Below are 27,614 nucleotides of genomic sequence, written 5' to 3'. Positions count from 1 at the left end.
AGTTTGGTGAACTTTGTTAGTAACAAATGAGGTAAAAAAAAAAAAAAAAAAAACAAAAAAAAAAAAAAAACAACCAACCCCAAAACAGACAAAACACAGAAAGAGGCTCTCAGTATTCATTAATAATTAGAAAGAAAAATTCTGGTCGTGGATTTTTACAGTCTTAGTTCCGCTCGCTGTCATCATTATAATCATCATGATCAATGGCGAGGTCCTGAGGTGGGTGGGGCTGTCTCTGGTGATGTCACCATGAAGGAACAGCATCTGGCACGTGTTGGTGAAACATCCCAGTACACTGGTGTAGTTTCCTCTCCAGCTGTTTGACATGTGACACTTGAACATTAAGGGGAAGAAGAAGAAACAGTGTTAGGTCAGGTGACCACATGGTTTCTGAAGTAACTGACAGGAAGTAACTGTAGCCGCTAAGACTGGTGGACCTAAATCTTCACCACCACGCCTGTATACATACAAGCGAAAAGGGGAGTGAGTGGGTCAGCGCTCAGAGTATAGAAACTTAGCTGGCTTCAAACACACCATTTATTTCCATAAAAAAACAAAAAACAAAAAAAAAAAAAACCACACACAGCCAGAATCACAAATACAAGTTAAAATTCCCCGTATACAATAAAAATAGTGTTTGCAACCCGCTAAAAACCCTGCCGGCAGAAATAACTATACACTATTAAAACAAGGCTAAAAAATGTTTTCCATATGCTAAAATTACCCTCCCACAGTCCCATAATCCCACAGTCCAGCCACACATGGGCGAATGGTCCTTATCTGAAAGAGACAGGAGAGGAACTTCTCTTCCGGTATGGTAAAACTCGCCAGCAGCAGACCAGGGAGGAGGCTCCTATCGCAGACCTGTCCCCTCCTGACAGCGCGTCGCCGCACAGTCCCGTCCCACTCCACACCTGAACACGGCCTCCCTTGTCTCACCGTCAGATGCAGGCAGAGGGGCATCCCTGCCCTGTTGTGAATTGCGGCCATCGCCACCCACTGTTGCCGTTCCTGCCGTTGGGACTGGATCGCCGAACGACTCGCGGCACCCCACAGTCAGGCAGCAGTTCCTTCCACACACGTGCGGGCTTGCACGCGTTCCTTTTTCTCCTGCTCACCTTTCGTGCGTCGCTTTTTTTGTCTCTGCGCTCACTATCCCCTTTAACAGGTCAACCTGGCGGCTGATAGGCCACCTTGGGGAACGCCCCCACCTCACAGGTGCCTACAATTGTCTGTTTAGTCCACAATGGATTAAAGGAATATGGTACAACATTAACACACACAATATAAATATGAGGATAAAACCATGCAATATAAATATCACAATAAAATCAACACTATGTACCAATACACAGATTGATAAAACATAAAAACACAAATTTCCACTGTGTGACATAACCAGGCCGTTAGAAATGGATGGCATGTGTTTAGAGTTACTGGAGTTGGGTAACTCTACTTACCAAAAGCAGAAGCACACAGATGAAGGATCAGATGCTGAATGTTGCAGGAACATGCTCATGTGTGGTGGTCATTCAGTGCTGCAGGTTAGACAGTCCAAGACTGATATGCTGCCCATCTGAGAGTTTGAAAACACACATGCAAAGATTTATTTTGTATTACAGTCAAAGTTGGATGTTCATTTTTGTCCTTTAAAAATGTTTGTGTATTTGAAAGCACTAACATTTAAGGATGACTTGGATCGTCTCCTTTAAAGGGGAGACAAGTGTATCCACTGATCTACGTCACTTTACCTGGATGATGACTCCTCTCCCCCTCACTCAGAAACACTCCTAATATAACCAAGCAAATAAATAATATTGAAGATTTACTTACATCATTACAAAAACATCTCCCTTTGATTCTATTTCTCCATTCCTGCTGAACATCAGGCAACAAATATCTCAATAAATCACAGTAAAATGTAAAGCACGTTTTCTCTGCTTTGTCTAACCTCTGCAGAGCCTCTGTCAAGAAAAACATAACTGTAAGCATAAAACAAATATACATTTCATAACATGTCACTGGACAAACCTCGGTCAGTTGATTTCCTCTGTGCAGTGCAGACGAACATCAGTTAGCAAGTGACTCTGCTGGTTCTCCTGAGGAAACACCATCGTCTCTCCACACCGTCACCATCTGTGAGCACAAACTGCTGCTCTGCTCTGCCAGCATGTAGGAAATCACATATCACACACACACAAGGGTGAAGAAACATCAGAGCTCAACTTTGGATACTTTAGATCTTAACAGATCAAAGTAGCTCTTAGTTTCAACAATCGGTGAGCAGACAAACAATGATACCAAACTGATTCTGTATGAATACAATATGGTATTTTCAATACAGGTGTCAAATTAATTTATTAAAACTAATACAGATATGTGTATATTTTGTTTTGATAAATTAGTTTGCTAAATTATAAGAATATATTTTTAATTTTTTTTCATTTAACAATTGCAACTGAAAGAAATTAAATATTGAACAAAAATATATTGTCACATTCTGAGCATGCTCAGCACGCTGACAGACTTGAAGTTGCTACAGATTTTAAGAAGTGATAATTATAGGGAAGAAACTTCTCTTTTTCATCCGTTTAATCAAACATTTGATGCCTCAGCTGTCTCAGTCCTATAGCGTTCTGCAACTACAACTAACCTGAAGCTTGGATTTGGCTGCAGGTGCCCCTGTACATCCTTCTCAGCAGCACACATGTGGGTACCATTTAATCCCACTTCTTCCTGAGCTTTGCTTCATCACAAGACCAAAGGTGGCATCCCGTGTCACAGTCTTATCATCATCCAGAAGAAACATTTGAAGAAACATCATGGAGAAGAAACATTTACGCGCCTCCTGGTTTTGTTTTCTGATCCTGCGAAAAGACTGAGGACAACAAAGCCCAGAGAACACGAGATACACAACATCCAACATTCAGACTCAACAGCCTCCATAAATGAAGAGCACCAGGTTGGTTCAGTTATAGTAGATATAAGCATACTTCACATTACTGGGTATGAATAATAATGAGGAGGCAAACTTTGAAGATGCAGAGCATGATGTCCCATCATCAGACTGTAAACAAACATCCACCAGGCTTCTTTGTTGCCAAAATTGATGATTCTCCTATCAGGGATCAGTAGCGTGTATTAACCTGTGGTATAAGCAGCAGTCACTGAAATATTACTCTTTCAGATAAGAAATCTAGGACATAAAAGCCAGGGTGGGAGGGATCTCTGCAAACTGACTTACCTCTGCAAGTGTTAAGCTCAACAAAAATCTGACTCTCCCATCACAGACAAACAAAAAACTCCAGCTGGGAGATAGAAAACGCTGTCTGGGCCTTGCTGGATGTTGCTGGTCAGAGTCCACACATTAGCAGAGTGCTTCTTGGTCCCACTGACCCATGTGGACAGTGACTGTGGAGAACTGTTCTGGAAAACAGAGAAGAGAATTAAAATAACAAAAAGCCAAACAGGATTTCCACAAAGACTCTCTTGGAATCAGCAATCAAAAAAATCACTGGTTCATATTTCAATTAAATATGAACAGGTTCCTTAAATGTACGCAGTTCAGATCTGATTTAATTTAATTTCCTTCACACAGCACATTTGTCCAGGCTGACAGGTAAACATAGAATTAATCTCAGGTAACATGACTCATAGTAGAGATTCAGTAAGAAAGATTGCTAGCTCTAATATTATTACCACACAATCCAAGGACACACCAACAGCTCAGATTTGTAGAACTATTTAAACAAATGTCTTCTGAATATTCAATTCAGGTTCACAGTGGGAGGGTGGGAGGTGTCGTGGAATTTTTTAAATAAAGTCTGCAACACAGAAAGAGCTGTGATCAAGCTATTTATTACTGCGCCAACACACATCAAACATCACAGTTCAGTCATGTCAGCGCTGCCACAGAAGTTGTGCTCCTACTCCTTTATGCATTCCAAGGAAGAGGGAGGAAGTTACAAACTGATCGCACCACACTTCACGTGTCTCGCTATGAAACCTAACGGATCAATGGTTAAGCTGTTTTGTGCCCTTGGCCTTATCAGCACCTGTAAAGGGAGTTGTTTTCTCAAACTGCTGACGCTGAAGTAAGTTCATCTAGTTTTAGAAACTTTCACTGAACAGTAACAGTGTCACAACTAAGCATATGCATAAGCACTTAAATACTTTAAATGAGAATAACAGAAAACTTCTATTAAAAAAGGCTAGAGCCTGTCCCAGTAGTCATAGGTAGAGCACACCTGGACAGGTCACCAGTCTGTCAGAGGACTAACACAGAGACAGACATCAGAGTAACAAATCTATTAAAAATTAATGTAAGTTTGCTGCAGCTGTATGTATGAACATGTGTTTCTGTGCTCACAGTCCACCTCTCAGGAACCTGGAGTTCACTTTTAGTCAACTTTAAACAGACCTCACAAAAGGCTGATGTGGCTGGATCAGTAGTCTGATTTAAGTACGATACCTTTGGCCAGAGATTAATCTGGTGCATCGCTTCACTGCAGTCTTACGTATTTTCCCCACACCTGAATAAAAAAAATACTGATATATACAAATAACAGCTTCAGCTGATGCAGCCTGACTCAATCCTAAATGTTCAGCACACACACAGAGACACAAAGGTGCCGTTTAAAGTTTAGTGATAACCTGAGTCACTGATCATTTGCAGTATTACAGAGTCTGGCAGTCTTTGCATGATGTCCACGTCACTGTAAGTTTCTAGCTGACTCTCAGGTGTGACAGGTGTGCCAGCAGGAAAGAGTAATAATAACCTGCATCCTGAGGTTTGTCATGCAGGATTAAAGGAGCCAGGCTTTGTTCACACAGCTAGGATTGTATTTTACACTGACCCTGGGTCAGTATAAGTATCATACAGTTTAAACGAAGCACTGAAACTTGCACATATGTATTATAGATGCACTGAAGCTAATCGAGATATTTGCTGTCAGTCTGTGGCTGCGTTTAAACACTTTACTGAAAACTTTATTAACTAGTAACTTCATCAGTCATGACAGAAGCTAATATTTCTGTGCTAACATCGTTTAACCAGTAACAGCTTTCCTCCAATATAAGCTAACGTTTACACCGTAACTTTAAGCTAGCACCATAAAGACGGTAAAACACGTAATAATATCTACAAATGCATCTTAAAGCTGTTATATTAGCACTCTGTGTATTACTAAGATAACCACATTAACATTACTGACACTCGCTGACTTTTAATAGTCATTCTATAAATGCTGTCCGTTTAAATGGTCTTACCTGTACACACTGCATATCCACCGGATTCCAGCCAGAGTGGATTCTGGAGTCTTCCACGCTCCTGTTAGTGATCCTCCATCTGGATGGATGATAACAACATTCTGAACAATCTAGCAGGAGATGGCCCATATCTATGGGACTGATTTGTGCTAATAACGCCCACTGTATGGACTGATAACAGCCGAAGCGGGTGAATAAAGTCACCCAGTAGCTAGCTGTGCCATTACCCAGCATACACCACTCCCTCCATAAATGCAATAAACGATACAAAAGTATCGTTCTACCTGTTTTTCAGGTAGTTGTTTACATTATATAATTTATTGTGTTCTGTATACGTCACTACAATGTGATTTGGAAAATGTCTAAATATACCGACAACAGGCACTTCCGCGGCAATCTCTTCAATCGGAGGACCCTTCACGTCAATTCCCGACGCGAGGGGGGTACCCTGCGCGTCTATAAGTGAAGCAGAGGGAGCCTGGCCATGCGTCACACGTTTGACGAGTTGGGAGTGAGAACGTGTTGTCTCAACAAGTGATCAATATATGCATTTTTTTTTTCTTTCTCTCTGCTTATTCTGTTGTTTTTTGCCCTTCTCCCCCGTCCCTCTTCTCAGCTTTTTTTTCTCCCTCTTTCTTTCTCCCCTTCTTTCCCCCAGTCAAGTCTGTCCCGTATTCAGCAAGTGAAAATAAAATAAACAATAAAAGGTGAATCAAATGGACCATTACGGCAAGGCTGGGATGGTCAATTTGGTAAAGTAAATCCGTTGGGCATCTTTCTTTGCCTTTAGACAATAATTCTGATGGCAAAAGAGCCAAACGGGACAGGCAAAAAAAAAAAAAAAAGTCCCCAACTATGAGCACCCTAGACAGCTTCATAGTAGCGGATAAGAAGTCACTGAGCTCTGATAAAAATAACCTATTAGAGCTATCAGAACCTATTAGGTGGACGATACACCACAGCACAGTAGAAAGGATCCTTGTTACCAATTTTAAGCAGCTGCAGCTCAAATGAAAGAAAATGTCCAATTTTAACGGAGCGGCAGGAGAAATGGTCCTGGAAAGCCACGGCAAGCCCACCACCCCAACCAGATAACCGAGGCCGGGTAATAAAAGTATAGCCATCCGGGCAGAGTTCAACAAGTGACGAGTAGTCTACATCCCGCTGCCAGGTCTCAGTCAGGAATAAAAAAATCCAGTTTTTTAGATAATATAAAACCATTCAACAAGAATGATTTATTAGACAGAGATCGAGCGTTAAAAAGCGCCATATTCAGTGAGCTAGAAGCCTCATTATCTGCAGAGGCTCGAGTTAAGGGACATAAATACACAGGGTTCGAGCAGTCACGCTCCTAGAATCAGCTCACCGAGGGAAGAAAATGCCAGCCCGAAGAAGAGTCTGGATAAACCCTCCTAAGGTGGCACGGTCTCAAAGAGCCGGGCCCAGCGTATCCAAACAAGGCTGTGGAAAACAAGTCCCCCTCCATGGAGCTTTTCTGAACACAGGAGACAACGCACACTCGACGTCGCTTACCAGCCAAACCCCGCCGCCAGTAAAGCCTGAGCTTTACCTGAATACCTCCTCTTCTCCCTCTCCTTCTCCGTGGTCTAGAGGAACCACCGAAATCGCCTGACGAGGATCCAGCTAATGGAGGAGGGTGGAAAATGCCGGAGGATGACGAGACATCGTGAGGCATCATAGAGGATCGGATGGATAGCAAAGCCAGGCGATCATACACCAGGGCAGCTAATACATCATTAAAACTGAGTGAGCACAGAAGAGCAGAAAAAAATAACACAACAGTAGTAGAGCGTGACAAACTGCACCCAAATACCAATCATTCCTTCTCAGTTTGAGTGTAAATGACACTCACTCTCTGTCATGAATCTGGATGCGTAGGCTATAAGTTTCCAGTGCTCACCTTCGGCTTGCAGAAACACTGCACCAAGATGCAATCCATCTTTTAAGGCATTAGTCAATGGGAACTTTTTTGTGGAAAACTGATTTGCAGTCTGTCCATACAGAGAGACCAAAACAAGCAAACACAACACACACACAAAAGCCCAAAGAAACAGCCCAAATTCTATCATCAAAAATGTGCAATGGCAACAACGTTTATGGTTTAGTGCAGGGGTAGGCTACTCCAGGCCTCGAGTGCCGGTGTCCTACAGCTTTTAGATGTGTTCTTGATCCAACTCAGCTGATTCAAATTGCTAAATTAGGATCAGAATCCCTGAGCCAAGTCTCTGTGAATGCCATCAGACATGTGTCCCTGTAGTCACATAAATGTGCGATATTCAGATTCAGTTCATCCAATTTACTCCTCAGAGACTGCACATTAGCCAGGATTATTGATGGCAAAGAATTGCGATTGTATCATATTTGCTTCCTCAGTCCTCAAAAGTGTTCCTGTGATTAGAGGATGATCCAGGGCTGGAAAACACTGAAGGGTAAAAAGAATCCAGAGATGGGCAGTTCCACAGAAGGTTCAAAAGAAACTCCCGTGAGTACGTAATTGTTTGTGAGTGTCAATAACACCAAACAACTGTTAGGATTGCCAATAAAACCATGCAAAATAAAAACCCCATCTTCGATAAAAGATGCGTGGACTCAGCACCCAGTCCATGAGTCATTGGAAAGTGGCTTAGGCTCCCAGCAAGCCAAGCAAAAGTGTGATAAATTGGTACAAACCATTCAGAGTGGAGAAATATCTTTTTTCCTTAGACTCTGGAGACAAAGGCATCTGTCAGTAGCCCTCGGTTAAATCCAGTGTCTTGAGAAAGCAAGCAGTGCCTAACCGTTCCAGGAGTTTCTTGAGTCGGGGCATTGGGTAAGCATCAAACTGAGACACACTCATTTACCTTGTGGTAGTTGACAGAAACAAACAGACCCATCTGTCTTCACTTACAAGAACTATGGGGCTATACCACTCACTGTGCGGCTCTTTTATTACTCCCAGCATCAGTATTTCAGCCAATTCTCTCTAAATAATTTGACTTTTAAGGTCAGGTAACCAGTAGGGCCGTGAACGCAGCGTCACACCAGGGCGGGTTATAAAACCGTACAGCTCTCACAGCTGTACGGTCGGGCAGGGGGAGAACACATCTGCAAAAAGCTGCTGCAATGCAGCAACATCTGCTCTCTGGACCTGCGTGAGATGGTCATCACAATGGACAACGCAACTGAAAAATTACAACACATATTAAAAATGTATGTAGCAGTCTCATCTGCCATATGTTTGTTTATATACTGACCAAGAAACTCTCTCAGTGTTTCTGTTTATTTCCATCCTCACAGTCAGTCACAGCCATCACGCAGCATCAGGAAACATCTCTATGATTTAGAAAAGAAAACAGTCATTCTAAACACAGTGACAGAGGACTGATGACTTCACAAATTGTACACACATGTACATGCACTGTGTTGCAGAGCACAAAAAGACTCAACTTATAAAATGTATATTTCATTGGAATGAAACAATTTCTGACTTTGGGACTGAAATTGAAGGCTTTCACATCCACGGTTGATTACAGAGTCAAAGTCCTTTATACACAGTCCTTCAAGTACAGATAATACAGGAAGATAGAGATCCTAAAAACACAGTTAAAGTAGCCAATAATGTGTTACATATAATTCATTTTAAGTTTATGTTGAGTTTTAAAATGTTCTCTGTAATAAAAGTTGTTACTCTCTGAAAAACCATCAGAGCTTCAACACCTGGTATATTACTCAGTAAACAAAACCAAAAAGTTAAAGGCAGACATCTGAAAACAAGACGTCACTGATCAACAACGTGACAGAACGAGAGTCAACAGTTTACTGTCAGTCAGAGTTTGATCATTAACAGGGAGCAGCAGGGTACAAAAGTCACGCAGAGTAGCTGAAAGTATCCAAGTACATGTAAAACTGTCCTTTATACTTTCAGGGACTTTAATCAATAATAATTTTTTCTATTTATGTGCTGTTTTGCACTTCTTGCAGCTGAAATTGTGGCACAACCTTCAGATTAAGTTTTAAATAAAGAAACAACAACAACTTGTTTTTCCCTCTCACAAAAAGCAGCTGTTGCTCAGCGCCACTTCAGATGTAAATGAATTTTTAGAAACTCAAACAAACTCAAGTTTCCAGAAACTGTAGCATTTTTTTCACTCCCATTAAAAATCTCACAGCCGCTGATATTCATATGTGAACATTTGCTAACCAGTAAAAATCTAACTACACATGCTGCTGGTGAGTTCAGCTCCATCTTCACCAGTTGTGACAGTTAAAATGATACTTAGAGGTCAGATATGACACAATTTATCACATCCAGGCATGATTTTTGCTGTGGTGAGCAAATCCACACTGTAATTGAATCTGTTCTTTTAGAGAAAGGGTATAAATGAGGGGTGTCAAACATAAGGCTCGTGGGTCACATTCGGCATGAAAAATTCTCCATCTGACCCGCTGGATGGCTCTTTCAGTCAAGCATATTGCATTAACTGATTAAAGATACACAACTATCACCTTTCAAAAGACACGGACAAGTCAGCCAGTAATGGGAATCACATGATGCATTTAAAGTTTATGTTCAACTGTAAAATATTCTCTGTAATGTAAATTGTTCTGCTCTCTGACAAACCATCAGAGGTGCAGCACGTGTATCATTTGGTGTTTGAAGCAGAAACAAAAGCAAAGAGTTAAAGGAAGACACATTTGAAGAAGAAGTAAAAATGAAAACAAGACATCACTGAGCAACAACCTGACAGAACGAGAGCCAACAGTTTACTATCAGAACTGAGGCTGATCATTAACAGGGAGCAGCAGGTAACAAGGTCATCAGCAGTGGAGCAAAGTATGGAAGTAATACTCAGCTTCATATTTGAAGATACTCGAATATCTTAGCTGCAGGTCTGGAACAATGGTTTTATTTCCTTTCCCATTAAACATCTCACACAGCCCCTCATCTGTGACCCTTAGCAAACCCACTGGATATCTACCTGTACATAAAGGAGATCAGATCAGTTCCATCTAGACCAGCTGTAACAGGAAAATGCTGCTTACACTTTGATGCATCAGTTTCAGTTTGTCATATAAGACAATATATCAGATTGAGGCATTATTTTCCTGCAGTGAGTAAATCTACTTTGTACTTTACTCTTTTCTTTTAGGTAAAGGGTCTAAACAGTACTTGTACACTGTGGAAATCCCATAAGAACGTCTCCTGAACTCTGAAAAATAACAAAACAAAGACTAAAAGGAGGTCATGGGTGCTGATGATGATAATGATGATGATGATGAGGAGTAGCATGCATTTAAAAAGTGACTGATGTCCTAGAATACAACAGAACAGTGTCTCTACAAACTTATGAAAACATGACAGTCTTGCATTAGTTTGTATTCTTATGATTTCAAAAAACGAGGGAAAAATCTCCTTGAAATCCACAATTCCTTTTTGTTATTTCTTAGTGTGTGACGTATTTTATTGCCTTTATGATTGGTGCAAACAGTTTCCTGATTCATAATGGAAATAGATTTTAGACACAGGAGGAACACGCAGTGATCAGCAGGAGCAGCTTGGAGTCCAGTCTTCTTCACATTGAGGAGGGACATATATGCAGGAACAGTTATAGTTGCTCGGCATGACACCTCACAGAGAGACGCCATGTTGTTTATACGGAGTTTATTCTCGTCTTCTTCCGGTTGACGTTCAGGCTCTTTCACGCTGCAGCGCCACCTCAGGTCAAAGTATGTCATGCTCTAATGTATCGTGTTTTTCTTTTCTGTGCTTTAATTTGTCTACAAAGTGAAAATAACTATAAGAGCTTTTAAGTATACACAGACATGCGCTTCTTAAATTTAGCTTAATTGGCTCCAGAGGTAGGAAGTAAAAAAGTTAAAAAAAAACTTCCTTGCTGTACTTAATTTTTACTCCCTACATTTTTAAACAAATATCTGTAGTTTCCTCTCCGTATATTTTCAAAACAAACTCGTTACTTTGGGTTTAACGCATTTGGGGGAAGTTAATATTTCACGTCACTGCAGGCCTTCAAACAATGAGATTTGAGCCTAAACAGTGACACATGAAAGGCAGTCGCGTTTTAATCAGTAGAGATGAAAGAGCAAACCATGTACCGTAGTTTTGATTTATTTATTTTTAGCACAACACCAGAACAACCCCACGTGCCCATAATTTGCGGTACTTCAGAAAAAAAGGAGTGAACATAAAAGGGAGTAAAATGTTGTGTCAGGTAATTTCAAATGCAGCATTTCTATCACCTCAACAAACACTAACTGTGTCACAGTGTGTTGCTAGCTAAAGCTCCACTTGCTGTATTTCACAGGAAGAGAAAGAGTGAGAGCTAACTTCACTCAGAGATATAGAAAGAAAGAGAAAGAAACCAGGCTGTATTTAAAGGTAAGGACTGCTTAGTGATATTTGATAAAATGTAATTGTATTTTAACAGGGACATAAAGTGCTTGTCTTACTCCCTTCTTCTAGCTCGAAATTACTTGCCAAGTGGTAAGGACCGTTCATGGTCACACGGTGAGAACATTGGTGTTGACTATGAAGAGATATGGTCAGACAGGGGAGGGGCCAGTCAGATTTATCAACTCAACCTCCTTAAAGCATGGAGAGAGGCTGAAACCAATCTCTGGTGAGCCCGGTTAAGGAAAGAGATGAGTTAGTGCCTGAGATGCCAAATTCCAACATCCTCATTCCCGCCATTGAGATAACACTCTCACACAGGCCCAGAGAGCAGATGTTGCTGCATTGCAGATGTGTTATACCCCCTGCCCAGCCGAATGACTCTCAAAAAGAAAATTTTGCAGAAAATCAATGTGATTGCTTGGATCACTGGAATTATCATCTCGATATCTCTTGTCCTTCTTTCATTTCAGACGTCTTGAAAACAAGTTTTAACAAAGTCCTGGAGAAGTGCCCAATGCTGGAGGACCTCCTGCTTTACCCCTGGCTCAGATAAACTCCTCTCTGACACAAACACACACGCATACTGAATTCACATCTTGCCATACAAATGTGATACAGTAACCAACTTTCTTTCTTTCAGAAAAAAAGAAAATTGGGAGATTCAAAATTTTCCTCACAGTAATGTTTGCATCAGTCTATCAGATGAATCCCCTCCAAGTCCAATATTTACATCAGTTACAGTGATAATGCTTGGTGTCTACTTTCAGCCACCGCAGTAGAATGCCAGGAATGAATCTCATTGAAATTGTAGTTGCATTTGCTATTTAATTTAATTGTCATGGATGATACACAGACAACTCAACAGCAAACAGAGGAAAACATTGGGCTTAAATACACAGAGGGATAAATGAGGGAATAAGACACAGGATGAGAGCACAGCTGCAAGAAATCACAAACAACAAGACCATGGGGAAGGAAAACTGAAAACACTAACATAGTCTAAGGAGCTTAGAAAGAAAACGTCTGGACTTCTTTAAGTTGCTTGAAGACGTTCAAGCAAAGTTTCAGTTCTTTTCATCCGAGAAGGTGAAACATCTTCAAGCAACTTCAAGTCCAGACGCTTTCTTTCCAAACTCCTTAGACTACGATGACCTAGATGACTGAGAACCTTCACAGACATGAAAACACTAACATAGCACCCAAGACTATCAAAGTAAAACAGCAAACAAGAGACTTTTACAAAGACACAGAGTTGACACAGAGACATGACTGACTGGGGAGAAATTGGGGAACATGGAAAGAAGAGTGACTAGACATGACACGTGGGACACAGGGGCAAGGCAAAGTAACAGAAACCTAAAGCCTAAGAATATAACACAAGAAGAAAACAATAAAGAGAACCAAAAACATACATAAGAATAATCAATGAATATAAATGAACAAACACAAAACACTGGGTCACAGACTCAGTACCATGACAGTTAAATGTACATAATAAATACTTTAAATCAGATGACAATGTAGCTGACACTGTGTTTATTAGTGTGTGGTCAACCACAAATCTTCATACTGTCATCCATACATGAGGTCTTTATACAAACGATGAAAGATAATGAAAGAAACTGTTTAATTGATATGAAATGATTGACTTATATGAAATATCATGGCTTTGTCTGCCAGTGTTTTTCTGTAAACTACTTTGAACTACTGGCAGTCAGTGAAGTCACTGAAAGGCAAGATTCTATGTTGTGTTGCCGTAGTTTCCAGAGTTTACTTATAAAGCTCACTTACAGAATTCAGTTAGAAAAGTCAAGCATTTGAAGGGCGCACATTTGAAGGAATATTAACTCAATATTAACTCATTACGGTTTACATTTCCGATTTTAAAAGTTCTCCGAAATTACAATGAAAAAGGAAACAAGAAAAATTACCACTCCAGCCGATAAGAAAGATTCAGGAGATCAAGGTAAGTAAAATAATAAAATCAAATCCTGGTAAAATCCAAATCCTAGAAATGTTGACACTGTGTGAATCATTTTTGGAGCAATTGAATCATATGTTTGATTGAAAATAGCTTTAATACAAGATGTCTAATCAAAGAAAGGTTACCGGTCTTTTGGTAAAATAATGTAATAAGTTTATTCTTGGACTCAACAGTAAAAACAGACCAACAAGTGTCATCAAGATCTAAGACTTAGTAAACCTAGTATCAATTCGCACTGGTCAGTTTTTTTATCCCAAGAATAAACTTGTGATAATTTAAGCAAAAGCAATTTCAAATTCTTTGCCATCAAACTGCTTCCAGTCCTGATGTCGGGCACTCTTTTTCACCACTGTGTTGTTGTCGTTTATAGATTGTAAGAGCAGGACTGCTAAAAGAAAGGCCAGTCCTGAAAAGAAGACCCCAATAAAAAGGAGGAGGGTCGCTGAGCAGGCTGGTCCTTCCACCAGCTCAGATGTGGTCAGAGGAGTGAAGCGCAAGGTTGTGCAAGATGAAGAGGGCACAACAAAGAAAGCAAAGAAGGCTAAACTTCTCGACCATATGAGCGGTGACAAGGAGCAAGCATCCTCCTCGTTGGACTCTGGTAAAGGTAGGCTAATTAGTTGAATAAGGGGGTAGATTAAGTGTGGTTGCTAGGTTTAAGATATTAGTGTTTAGTGTTTGTGTCTATCATCCAGTGAGCTGATGTGCTTTTGGTGTTTTCCACATCTCCAGACTTGAACAACAAACAGGTGTGCGCAAAAAATGGCAAAAGAAAGGCCGCGGGAGACAACAGAGAGTCACCCAAGAAAAAAAAAAGGAATGTGGACCAGGACAAAAAATCAGTGGCAGACCAAAAACGTAAGTAGCAAGCAGCTTGGGTTTTATATTCAGGGGAAGGGCAAAAGGAACATTTAGGCTACAGAGGAGAGTAATTTGTGTCACAGCTGTAATAAAACAAGATTTGTTGTTTTGTCTGTTCAGGTGAATTCCAAGCCAGATATGTGGAGGAGCACCAGCTCGGAGAAGGAGGCTGCGGAGCAGTGTTTGCTGGCTACCGGATAGAAGATCGTTTTCCAGTAAGTGTTCAGATGATGGTAGTAAGACAGGCAGTAACGCAGATAATGGATAATATCGTAAACTGAGACGTCTGCTGTGTTTCCACCTTTCATTATGTCATACTGAGGAAATGCTCACCAATGCTCTGTGTCTTCTAGGTTGCCATCAAACACATTCCCAAAAATAAAGTCTACTGCAAAGTGGCGGTAAGCGTCCAACACTTGAATTAGTTTTACATTACTGGATTGAATGCGGCGTTCCTCATCATCCACTTTGTTGTAATATTTCAGGATGAAAGCGGGAAGAAGCTCTCAGTGGAAGTGGCCATTATGGTTAAACTTGCAGGTGAAGCAGAAGGGTCAGTGGGAATATCAGCACCTGTGTCCTTGCTGGAGTGGTTCGACCTTGGCAAAGAGCTGATCCTGGTGCTGGAGAGACCTGTCCCCGCTGTGGACCTGCAAAAATACAAAGCAGAAAATGGAAGAACTTTACCAGAGGACAAGGCCAAGGTAGGTTGACTGGAAGAACCTTAGACTGTACAGCATTCAATCAAGGCAGAAAAGCATTAACTCATTATTGTGTTTTTCATCTTTTCCAGGTCATTCTGAAGCAACTAGTTGATGCTGTAAAGGAACTTGAGGATAAACACATCTTTCATCGGGACATCAAGGGAGAAAACATTCTGATTGAGACCGGCTCAGATGTGCCTCGAGTTCGCATCATTGACTTTGGACTGAGCTGCTTTGTTAAGCAGCGATCTCTGTATCGCATCTTCTATGGTAACATATTCTGCTCCTGCTTTTCACAGATGTAACAATTTGTGTCTTTTGTTTTAGAAGAAATTGTAATTGTGTCTGTTTGTTAGGCACTCCTCTTCACACCCCTCCCGAGTGGTACAGGAGGAGCTGCTACAGGTGTGGACCCACCACGGTGTGGAAAATGGGAGTGGTGTTGTATGAAGCGCTTCATGCACGGGACTTTAGTACCGAGAGGTTCCTCACAAAGAAACTGAGCATCAAAAAGCGTCTGTCCACAGGTAAGAAAACTTCACACTTCCAGATTCACTGATGCCTTGGATCACTAGAACTATCATCTTCATCTTTTTGATCTTTTCTTTCTTTCAAGAATGCCGGAATTTCTTGGACGCATGTTTAACTACAGTCCCGGAGAAGCGCCCAACACTGGAGGAGCTCCAGCTTCACCCCTGGCTAAGATAACACACACAAACACACAATTCACACCTTATCATATAAGTATGATACATTGTAGTAACTTCCTTTCTTTTTTCTGTTGGACAGGAATAGATAGAATGGGTCAATCTTAAAAAATAAATAAATAAAAATTTAGCTTTTTTGGAGTTCCTGTAACCCCCCCAGCCATCCCAGGAAAGGGGATCTCTCTTTGAATGGGCTTTCCCGAGGTTTCTTCCCATCGATCTGGCCCCCTGGGGAGTTTTTCCTCGTCTTCATAGAGAGCTTGGGCTGGGTCAGGAGCTCCATCAAAACTGTCTTTATTTGATGACTTTAATGTCATCAAATAAAGATGTGTTTTACTTAAAGTAAAATTTGATCAAAATAAAACTTGTTTAATTCATCTTTGCTGAGGATTCTCCTTCATTACTATTTTGTTTTGTTTTTTTGTTTTGTTTTGTTTTTACCCATGGTGCATTTTGACAAATAAGAAAACTGAATCAGGTTAAAGTGTGCACAAAGACAGTCACACTGCAAATGATCTGAAGACTTGCATCTGTTGCTCTAACCCCCAACTAGTTTAGACAGATTTCCTGGTTCTACCAGAGGTTTTTTCCTTCAAGAAGGGAGTTTTTCCTTCCCACTGTTGCTGAGTGTTTGCTCATAGTGGGTTGTAAAAGCATAAAAGTTAATAAGAGGCATTCATAGCAGAGTTATCACAGCGGGAACTATATAGCTTAAATGTACAATTTCTACAGGACGAATTATAACTTCATTATGTATAAAAGCTCCTGTGGATAATTACTCCTATTTGTAACTTTACACAAGAGAAAGTTTGCTGTCACACTATTTATAACAGGTTGGATTTTGTCCTCTGAGTTGAGCCTTTGGTTGCAGTTTATAGAAGAATTTCCTCTAAAGTAGCTGTTGATAAAGATTTAAAGTCCTGTTTATATACAGAAATATGCTTTAGTTCATGTTTTTTTACATGTCTGCCTCAGTGGATCAGTAGAAGATCTGGCACAGGAAACTAGATGATGAAAAAAGGGTACGAATACACATATATATCTATATCTATATAGATACAGATATATACACACACACACACACACACAGGTTGCAATGTAGTATTTTCATTTTTTCTTAGCATTTCTTTAACGTCTTGGTGCAAAAGAATACCTGCATTTGTGTGTAAAGAAATGTTACATATATACTAAAAACAGTTGGAAAAAAGAACTACAAATTTGGAAAGGAATTTATTCATGTTCTTACTCATAGATGGAGTACATGGTTTAAAAAACACTGAGGAAACAGATATGAGGCGGCTGTATCAACATAAAAACATTAATACAGTTAAAAATGAATAAAAAGTTGCACGCTTAAACTTATTTCTCTACAGTTTGTACAATTAATCCATGTAACAATAGGTTCTCTCTTAATATAGTAGTTAATTAAAATATCTTTACATAAAAATACATTTTTAAGTACTCTCCGGTGGAAGTCTGTTGTGGCTTATGTTTCTAAATGACACAACCATAAAGCAGCCCACAGAATATACAAATATGTCTTTGATAAGTGAATGTTGGCTCCCACAATGGCCTGTTAAGTTATTGCAAAAATAATTTACTGCATAATATGTCAGATTAGAACATGTTATAAGCACAAAACTGAAGGGGAAACAATAAAAACAAAAATTAAAAAACAAATACTAAATTAAGTTAAAGGATATTTCTTACTATACTATATAATTGTATAATGTTGTGTTTGATTGCAAAAGAAAACCCACCAAGAAAAAAAGAAAGAAAGAAAAAGAGAGAATAGAGTTTGATTTATTCAAAACACATTCTTTTCTTTTATTTAAGCTGTAGCGAGATTCAAATGGACAAAAGAGAAAGAAAAATATTACAGATTTGTTTTATTAATCATGAATAAACTTTATTATACACAACTCTAAATTTCAGTTGGTCTTAGTCAGATGTGTTTTTAATTAAATCCTGCAACACTGTGCTCGCTGCCATCACTTTATATCTTAGTGTGCAATTCAAATATATACTTATTACAATATTTTTCCCCCTTAACTCTCAACTCGCGTTTTTAAAATGTCTGTGATCATATTTGTCCGTTGACTTCTGTCTGGGCCTCGAACGATTCATCAGACAGGTTGGCAGCCTCCAACTGATGCTCCAGACTTTCATCATCGCCTCTATTCTGATCAACTCTTATCTTAAACTTAGTGATGAACTCATTACTGGCCAGCGCGCCCTCCTTTTTAGGGCACGTGGGCTTTGATAACAGCCGGCTTTCCAGTCGCTCTGCAAAGAAAATTCACAAAACATTTCTTATTTGGTAAGCTTGTTAACAAATTTTAGTTCAGTTTTGCTGAAAGTTATAGCATGCATCAGGTAAGAAGCAATTGGTTTTTAAAAAGCATATACATTCCCCAAAACATTTTTATTATGTGCATTTTGGAGAATAAAAGATTGTACACAATTTCCCTTTTTAAAGTAAAAAGATTATTAAGTCTAATTCTTACTTATTCAGTAGATTAAAGTATTGAAACATCATTATTCATAAAATATGCACATTACAAAATTAAAGTTATTCAAAAATTACTCAAGTACTTACTCCAATACTCACATTATTCAAGTAAATTTAATTTTTGCCAATGTAATGTCACATAAAATCTTAATCTGAATAAGGGATTTGAACCCCACTGTCACGGCCAGGGGATCAGCAGGCCGCTGACTAGTAGTGTTCTCTCTCTTGCTCTCTCTCTCTCTCTTGCTCTCTCTCTCGCTCTCTCGCCAGGGCGGAACTCATGGTGGGTTCACGCCCTCGCCCCACGCCCCTCTGAAGAGGAAACACCTGGGCCTCATCAGTGCAGCCAGCATTTAAGCCAGGGAGTGGCTTCTACTCATCGCTGGATCGTTGTGTGTGACTCGCGTCAGTGCAGCCCGGCTCTGAGCAAGTTCTCTTTTGCTTCCCTGTGCAAAACCTCTAACGTGTGTTTCCTTCTGTACATAGATCCCCTGGACCCGACTCTGCATTCCCCGAGCGGATTCCCTTTTTGTGTGAGTGTTTGGAGAGAGAGTCAGAAGAGGAGCAAGTGTCTTTTCCCTACCTGGATTTCCCCGGAGCCTTTTCCCTGTCACCGCTTTGTATATAGCACTATCCCCTGCACTGTTTGTATATACACCTGGTGGAACTGTAATAAATACTGACTGTGCCTCTGAGTCCTGCGTGTGAGTCCTCAAGCGAACCGTGACACCCACACAGATGAGAGCTTAGCAGTGAAGCTCTCTCTTAAAATTTGAGTTATAAAGTCAGAAGTTATCACTGACAGAGATCCATGTTCTTTTAACATAAGAAAGAATATTTGCTGTATTGACATTAATCCAAGCCCTTAAAACGCCATTTTGGATTAAGCATTTCCTTTTAGAAAAGTCTTCAATGAGCAGGAAGCTCCAGTACTGAAAAAGAAGCCAACATCAACTGCTAAACGTGCTAAAAGTAAGTAAGTCCCCGTAGACTCCTATGATCAAAACACATACAGTATAAAAGTTATAGGTTACAGATCTGAAAAGTAAAACAAATGTCAAAGTGCAAAAAGACTTATGGTCCCATAGAAGTCTATTCCATTTGCCTGGAATTAGGTGAACACCTTTGTGACAAATTTAATGGCTCAGTCATTTGTTTCATGTCATATTTAATAAAAGACTGACATGGTGGCATGTTGAATTGTCCATTTTGCACATATTTGGTCATTCTAAGCGTCAGAAGGGGAAAGATCATTCTGGGAATGCCTACTGGCGAAGGACGTGTGACTGACAAGTCCAGTGTGTGAAGTTTAACTACAGTCTAAGGAGCTTGGAAAGAAAAGCATCTGGACTTCTTTAAGTTTCTTGAAGATGTTTCACCTCTCATCTGAGAAGCTTCTTCAGTTCAGAATTTCTTCAGAGAACTGAAGAAGCTTCTTGAATGAGAGGTGAAACGCTCTTCAAGAAACTTAAAGAAGTCCAGATGCTTTTCTTTCCAAGCTCCTTAGACTACGATGACCTGAACGACTGAGAACCTTAACAGACAGTTCTTCCCTTCATTCATCATGCCTGATTTCAAAACACCAAGATGGCAGTCGTGAAAACACTCATCTTGAGTCTTCATGGGACTACGGTGAGATCAGTTATGCCTCTTATGATGCTGTCCCAGACTTCAAAGCAGTATAAAACATGTTTGCAGCCTGTAACAACTGTGCATGCGGTTATTTTTCGTTTTAAGATTTCCGTGTTTAAATCATAATAAGATTTAGTTTTCATTTTAATTAACTTGAGGTGAGTCAGATTCTTTCATTCAAGTCACTGAATGAATCTCTTGACATGTTTGGGGGTAGGTGCCTTTTGTAGCATTTTAATGCAATTATCTGACAGATTATATGGTCTACACTGTTATTAACTATACTAACACTCTGTTCCAGAAGTCTGTGCTGCAAAGAGGCAAAGTGAATACGGCACCTGCAGGAGTAATGGGGGTCATCAGTCGGTTCAGCTGGATGTTCCAGTGCCGTACATGTTGACTGGCATTCCTCAGCCTCTCCTGAACCTCCTGGAAACAAAAATCATGCAGGCATCCTCATCAGTGTTGTTTTAGAAGAGCACTAAATAAGATGCTGCTCACAAAGCCAGTCAAAACAAATTTGTTCACCTCCAGACGCTGGTGGCTTCTTTGGCGAGATGCCTGCAGATCCTGGAGCTCCTGAGAGGCAGAGTTGAGGGCTGAGGGGGTATCCTCATCGGGACTGCCATCTGACAGCTCCTGTATGGGGCTGAGGTTTTGCATTGTACGTTGCTGCTCCTGGAGGAGCTGGAAATGTTTCCTCTTTTCATCTTCAGCCTGCAGCAACCTGAAGGAGGGGAAAAAGGGAAGAAGCAACTGAAAATGTTAATACTTCTCATGGATATATCAGATCTCCATCACAAATAAAATAAGTTAGAAATCCATTGTTACCGCTCAAGCTCCAGTCTGGCCCTCTCCTCCTCCAGCCGAGCCTGGATCTCCATATTAAGGGCAACTTCCAGCTGCTGCTGTGTCAGCTCCAGCTCCCTGATCCTCTTCTTCTGTTGTTCAGCCTCCTTTTCCTTCACCTGCATCTCAGCCTGCATGCTGTCTTTTATCTATGCACACACACAGCTACATAAACAGATGCACCAACAGAGCGGTATGAACTGACCTATTCCTGAATCACCTTTTCCTGGACTGTCATGACCATTTTTCCAAATCATTAAAGACTAGGTGTGAATTTTATAATGACAGTCAACATTTTGCTGCAGTTCTCAAAGATCAAAGTCAAGGAGAAAAGACTCTGTACATAATTGGTGTCAAGTGGAAAACTTTTTTTTTACCATCTCAGCCTCTTTCAGCTGTCTTTCCAGTTCCATCTGCACCTCCCTCTGCTTCCTCCGCTCTCTCTCCTCTGCCTCCCTTCGAGTTTCCAGTTCCCGTGCATGCTGTGAAACCGATGAAAGAGCCATTGTTTGGTTTGTGTTTTCACCTCTATCCAGCAGGTACACCAACAGTCCAGCATAGAGCGGCTGAGTGAATGTGGTCTGGACTCTGTGGAGGAGAGTCATGGTTTCAGAGACGCTGTAGAACATAGGTGTCAAACTCTGGCCCGTGGGCCAAATTTGGCCCGCAGCCTACTTACATTTGGCCCGCGAATACATACCAAATTACTATCAGAGCTGGCCTACTGGTATTATACAGCTAATATATATATTGTTTAGTATTAAGCTTTGCTTGTTCCATATTCAGTTTTTCAGCAAAACGTGTTTGAGTCCATAAGAAAAGATTCATTCTTATATCTGGAGGAATAAATATATTTCAATAAATATTAACGTTAGCCCGCGACTTTGTTCCAGTTTTGAATTTTGGCCCACTGTGTATTTGAGTTTGACACCCCTGCTCTAAAAGAACAATAAATGTTTTTCCACAAAAAAGCAAAACCAAAGGCTCTGAGCCTGGCCTTTTAACGGCTTCACCTACTTTGGAGTTTTTTAAAAACTTCAATACTAGCGTTTTATCTTTCCTGACTTTGTTTAACTTTACTTTTAAATAACCCTTTAATCTCTGGGAAATAATAAAATCATCTTCAGTTTTAGTTTTTTCTTGAGCAAAATACATAGAAGACAGCAGATGCATCCAATAAATTTCTCCCGAGTAGGCTGACTCAGTCAAAAAGGCTCACTGTCTGGTGATATATCTTAATCTCGTGTGGTTTTACATTGCTGTAAAAACTTTATTACTACAGATATCTAATAAAAAAACAAAGCTGCTGTCACAGCCACTACAAACACAGACTTACATTGAGTTCTATGATCCAGAGCATGGTGATGAACAAGAGGTCAAAGGTGACAAAGAGGCAGAAAGTCCTCCTCACATCCGAGATGCATTTCTTCTCTCCGATGTCGTACGCCTCCAATCTCACAGAAACGGCCGGGGAGTTGACAGACCCCATGCCTGTTCTGACAGGGATCTGTGAGTAGCTACCGCTGCTGCTGCCTCCACCACGTCGGCCTTCCATCGCTGGCCACCCCACCTGGGCAGGGCTGGCACCACCTACTGGTCAATTTTAGGAAAGAGTCAGAGGTGGAAGATCATTGGAGCTGGAAGCGAGGCTGGTGTTGGTGATGTGGAGTCACTGTGTGGAGGTTAAAAGCATCACTGCATCTGTAGAAAAGAAGATGAAGAAGGTAAAGAAATGGCAATCTCCTCTCAGGGAGTAAACCTCAGCGATTTTCTAAAGCATCTAAGTCTTTGTAGACATAATAAAAATTCTGACAATCGTCTGCTTCTTTTTTTGAACAACATAGTAAAGCAGAATAAGCTCCATCAGGCTGTGGATTTACATTGTTGAGTTAGATTTTATAACGATTTGTTCATAATACAAAGCTTTTAGAGATCTTTGGGCTTTGCAGTGCTAAGAGTGTTTATGTTTCTGGTTTCTGAGAGCAGAGCTAAAAACAAAACAAAACAAAACACAAAACAAACAAAAAAACAAGCACAACACAACCCCCCCAAAATCTAATTCAAACCACTAGTCATGCACAAAACCAACCATATATATGCAAAGTTGTTGATGCTCTCTGTATGGTTGCCACTCAAACTCTTCACCGTATCTCAAAGACTGAACCCTTCAGGAGAAACTCATTTCTGCTGCTTGCGTCTGTGATATCTTCACTACTCAACGTTTCTGAGATCTGGAATGCAGATCGACTAGTAAATCAAAACGTTCACCTTCTGGCTCAGTTCTCCCGTCACCACCACAGTCTAGTGCAACACCTGAGGTGTCGGATGTCATCCCAGCCTGTTCACATCCAGCAGTAAACTCTCTACTACATGGTGATTGTTCGGATGAAGCCAACAGAAACACAATGTCTGAAAAAAACGTTGTATTACATCTTTTTCTTCATGTAAACGAACGAAACTTCTCTCAAATCAATCAGTCTTTTCACTTACTCTTGAGTTAATTAATTAATGTTTGCATTTCTTACCATTTCCTGCATGAAGAGATTACAACAGCTGCAACTCATTATTTTACAGTACTGAAGTGAGCAGCTTCAAATTGCTCTTTCACTTATAACTGAGCTTAAATTGGACTTTTCTACTAAAAAAACCCTGTAAAAATCACTGTCACATGACCCAGAAAAAGATTTCCGTTATCATCTAGCTTCAATGACTTTTGGACCTCATACCATTAAACATGTTTACACTGTCTTTGTTTTAAGGAACTGAAACCAGTTGTGCTTTTGCTTTAACTGTCAGCTGCTCTGATACACAGAAAAAAAAGGCAGGATGGAAACTTGATTTGTACAGTCTGGTCCCAGCAGGTTTTCTCTGGTGATGTGGTTTCACAGTCTTGTGACTTTCATGTTTTACATGAATTACTCTTTTTGGTTCACAAAATGCATCTATTTTAGGGCTTTAGTCAGGTTTAAATGACTGTTAATTACCTGAAAAATAAATCTGTTAAAGAACCATTCAGTCACTTTGTAATGGGACGTATCTTCAGCACAATCGTATGTACTGTGCACCTGAAACTAATATCGTTCACCATTTGGCGCTTCCTTCTCACATGTCAGAGAGCTATTACAGTTACACCGCAGATGGTGTCTAAAACGATTTAACCCTCAACTTCCTAGCAGTTGCATCATTACATTATTTCAGCATTTGCAGTTATTCCAACTGTTTTATTAATCCTTAACATACTTTTCATTTACTTGTTCAACTTTACAAAATGCCAGTCAAAAAAAAAAAAAACCCAGAAAGTATACGGGACATTGACTGTCATTCAAACCTGAACTTTACCCAGTATTTTCCACATAAATCAGCTAGCACCAACATTAAAACCAATTACATTTGCCACGCTGCAATGGATCCTGGTTTTTATGTGGATGTTGTTTTCACACAGACTGCCCTACTTAAACATTATTACAGCCAAATTACACCTCCCATATGGCAATGGCACTCCCTGACGGCTGCAGCTTCCCTTGGAAGTCTAATGCGTCAGACCGGAGCTTAATTACTCAGGAACAACAACAACAACAACAACAAAAGATAAATCCACATATATATTAGCGTCTGAGTTGCAAGGGCCAGCAGTCAAAGCAATTTTAAATGACATTTTATTTAAACATATGGGATCCCAGCACCACCCTCTCCCCAGCCACCTACTCCACCTCTTCCAAAGTGAAGGTGTGGTATCAGGGTGCTCAGCCCTGCCGTGAGATGTAATGTCTCCAGCACGTCCTGGGTCTGCACCAGCTTACAAAACAAAGAAACAGATTAGAGCTGGGGACCTGTCGCTGTTCTAAATGTCTTTGAGTGGTTACAATTTCCACTGCTTCAAATCTGTTAACTAACAAGTTTTCATTTAAATATGTGTATGAGACTCCAACGTATTTACAAGTAGTAACCTCCAGGTCTGAAAAATTAATCCAGAATGGAAGTGCAAACAACTAACAGGAGCAGTTCCTCTGAAAGACACCAAGGCTGGTGCCAATTCCCGCAGTTAGAGCAACAAATACTGAGGCAGCAGTTTGAACAGGCTTGCCAAAGCTGGACACAGCGGAAGATTGAAAAGATGTTGCTGGTCTGATGACTGCTGTGACATTCAAATGGTAGGGTCAGAATTTGGTGTAAACGACATAAAATAATGAACATCTTGCCTTGTATTAACATTTCAAGTTGCTGATAGCGGTGTGAGAGTGTGGAGAATATTTTCTAGGCATACTTTGAGCCAATTAGTACCAGCTTAGCATTGTTTAACCACCACAGCCCAGCTAATGCTGACCATGTCTATCACTTTATAACCACACTGTACCCATTTTTTGATGGTTGCTTCCAGCTCAAATCATCTCAAACTGGTTTCTTGAACATGAAGATGAGTTCACTGTACTCCAATAGAGCATCTTTGGGATGAGGTGGAACGGCAGATTCAAGTCAACAATTAATGAACATGACTTCATGACGCAGTTCTGTCAGCAACAGGGGTCATACCTGCTATAAACAAGGTGTACCTAACAAAGTGACCAGTAATTGCATATATGCTGTTATGATGGATGTTTATAATAAATATTAACTGAGAGAGAAAAGATACACCAAAGCTACTCTAGGGTAATAACAAAACGAGGGAAATTAACAAACTACATCTAACTGTTTTGGATTCAGAACTATTATTTTCAGCCTTTTATAAGGATTAAAATTTATTTCTGGATTTATTTTGGCAGCTTGAACTAGTTAAAGAAGATGCTGCCTATCCTGACATTTACATGAAAAGTCAAAACTACTATTTAAGCACAATGACGACAGACTTCAGGCAGACAATCCTGTAAAACATGGAAATATGAAGCATCTCTGATGGCTCAACACAGTAAGAAGAAGGGATGGAAATGATGTATAACTAGTTGAATACTGGAATCAGTGTTTTAAGCTGTGATGTAATAAACTAGTGCTGGGAAAATGAAAAAGGAAGAAGACAAATGTTTCCCTTTTGTGTTTTCCCGATTATTTGTCCGATATTTAAAAAAAAACAACAACTATCTATCATGTACAAACTCTTTACAGGAATAAACCTGAAACCAATTGTTCTGCTGGGGAAGTTTCGTAAGCGGCACGAAGTTTAAAAAACAACATTCACCTGAGGGAGGCCCCCAGGAGCTCAGGTCTGACTGGTTTCAGCGACCAGAAACTGGAATGTACGGTGAGCAAACTGTGTTAAAATGCAGTGACTGATAAAAGACGGATGAGCACCATCACCATCACAATTAGTTGATCAATATTCTCAATAATATAACAAAAGGCTTTCTCACAGACTGTATTATAATACAAATACAAACCACACATGGATTATTGCATGGTCCTGAAGCCAGCAGCGCCCTTGGTCATGAGATTTGTTTTAAATGTTTGCTGTATTATTGTTTTTAAATCATTGGAGTATACAGATTTTAAAAGTGTTTTATGATTACAATAGTTCGTAAAGTAGCAGAAGTATTCACACATCACAGTGACGGAGGTTAAAGGTTAATTATCAACCTTCTGTGGAGGAAATAAGGTGCTTGTTGTGCATTACGTTCAACATTTTCCTAATGTACCTTCAAACAGCTAATACCGCTTGAGCATTCCTGTCTGTGCCTAATGTCAAGTCATAGTCATGTAGTTTCTCTTTTCAAGTTCTTCTTGATGAAAATCACACTTTAACCTTTGACTTTCATAAATGATGTGACAGACTTAACACCATGTTAAGTCTATTTGGCAAATTCTGATCAATTATGAAGGATTATCCAGAATATTCTGACCGGCTACCTTTGATAACGCAGAAACAGAAATCTTGAGTTGTGGTATCAGGGTGCTCAGCCCACAGATATTGAACTTCACATACCCCATCTGCCTCCATTTGGGACTGCAATGGCCTTAAAAACCCTACACATATCTTCCCTACTTAAGTGCAGCCTTTTTTCTAATGGAATTACAATATCGGCATCTGGTCTCTGACTTCTCATCAATTGTGTGGGCGTCCTTTAGAGGACATTTCATCGGAATAAAGGCAAATACGGTGGTGCCTTTATCTGCAGAAATATGTGGCCTGTAGCCAGTGGGTGGGGCACCACATGCTCGCTCTCACTGTTAGATTGGATAGAAAAGTCTGCAGCAGGACAAGCGAATATTAATGACGTTTCTGAGTGTTTCGATTCCATCAAGAACAAAAACAAATCTTAGCTAACCAACACTCACTGGGTTTTAGTGGATTACTATATTTCACAGAAATATTACAGAAACAGTTTCTTTGGTACAATAATCCAGCTGTGCAGAAATCAGGGAGTCGGGAAGAAGCAGCTCATTAAATTCTGTGCTTGTTTAAGACTGAAGCACATATTATATTATCATAATACCAGAGCTGAACTGGATGACTCATTCCTCATTAAATTACTTCAGATGTTATTTAAAAAATATGTATATTTTATGCAAGTGAAGCTGCTTGTGCTGCCACCTAAACCAATCATAACGTGGCCTCAAATGTTAAAGTAACCTTATGAGCAGAATCTGATATAAGAGACTATCAGTTATGGAGACAAAGATAAAGGCAAAAAAAAAAACTGTATTTAAATTAAATAAGCAAACTGATATGAATGAACCTTACATTTAGATAATACAA

General features: G+C 40.1%; 2 protein-coding genes and 1 long non-coding RNA gene across 10 annotated transcripts; 1 reads left to right on the top strand and 2 right to left on the bottom strand.

Moving 5' to 3' along the window:
- Positions 1-107: 107 nt before the first annotated feature.
- Positions 108-7,327, bottom strand: LOC146360514 (uncharacterized). 8 transcript variants are annotated; one of them, XR_014799655.1, is made up of 8 exons: positions 7,190-7,327; positions 6,802-7,031; positions 5,269-5,347; positions 3,245-3,426; positions 2,654-3,146; positions 2,032-2,162; positions 1,461-1,790; positions 108-1,232 (listed from the first exon to the last, which is right to left on the bottom strand). It is a non-coding gene; the product is annotated as an uncharacterized LOC146360514 (long non-coding RNA). The 8 variants fall into 8 exon arrangements; XR_014799657.1 differs by lacking the exons at positions 6,802-7,031; positions 7,190-7,327 and adding an exon at positions 6,635-6,733; XR_014799656.1 differs by lacking the exons at positions 6,802-7,031; positions 7,190-7,327 and adding an exon at positions 5,641-5,726.
- A 6,053-nt stretch (positions 7,328-13,380) lies between these two features.
- Positions 13,381-16,316, top strand: LOC146360513 (serine/threonine-protein kinase pim-2-like). Its single transcript, XM_084922785.1, has 9 exons — positions 13,381-13,646; positions 14,035-14,271; positions 14,397-14,522; positions 14,646-14,740; positions 14,879-14,926; positions 15,011-15,229; positions 15,319-15,499; positions 15,586-15,756; positions 15,846-16,316. Exons 1-9 carry the CDS (start codon positions 13,586-13,588, stop codon positions 15,935-15,937), a joined length of 1,230 nt encoding a protein of 409 aa, XP_084778911.1. The 5' UTR covers positions 13,381-13,585; the 3' UTR covers positions 15,938-16,316.
- Positions 16,317-17,761: 1,445 nt separating this feature from the next.
- On the bottom strand, positions 17,762-21,435 carry LOC146360512 (differentially expressed in FDCP 6 homolog). The gene is made up of 5 exons (XM_084922784.1): positions 21,307-21,435; positions 20,912-21,078; positions 20,609-20,807; positions 20,419-20,509; positions 17,762-18,222 (listed from the first exon to the last, which is right to left on the bottom strand). The coding sequence occupies exons 1-5, from the start codon at positions 21,433-21,435 to the stop codon at positions 18,020-18,022; spliced, it is 789 nt and encodes a 262-aa protein (XP_084778910.1). The 3' UTR covers positions 17,762-18,019.
- Between the last annotated feature and the right edge of the window lie 6,179 nt (positions 21,436-27,614).

This window comes from Perissodus microlepis, unplaced genomic scaffold (genome assembly GCF_051167445.1).
Source record: "Perissodus microlepis isolate ML-2025 ecotype Zambia unplaced genomic scaffold, ASM5116744v1 scaffold_39, whole genome shotgun sequence".
In the NCBI taxonomy this organism is placed as follows: Eukaryota; Metazoa; Chordata; class Actinopteri; order Cichliformes; family Cichlidae; genus Perissodus; species Perissodus microlepis.
The sequence above is the reverse complement of the archived record's forward strand: the minus strand, read 5'-3'. Positions and strand labels throughout refer to the sequence as shown.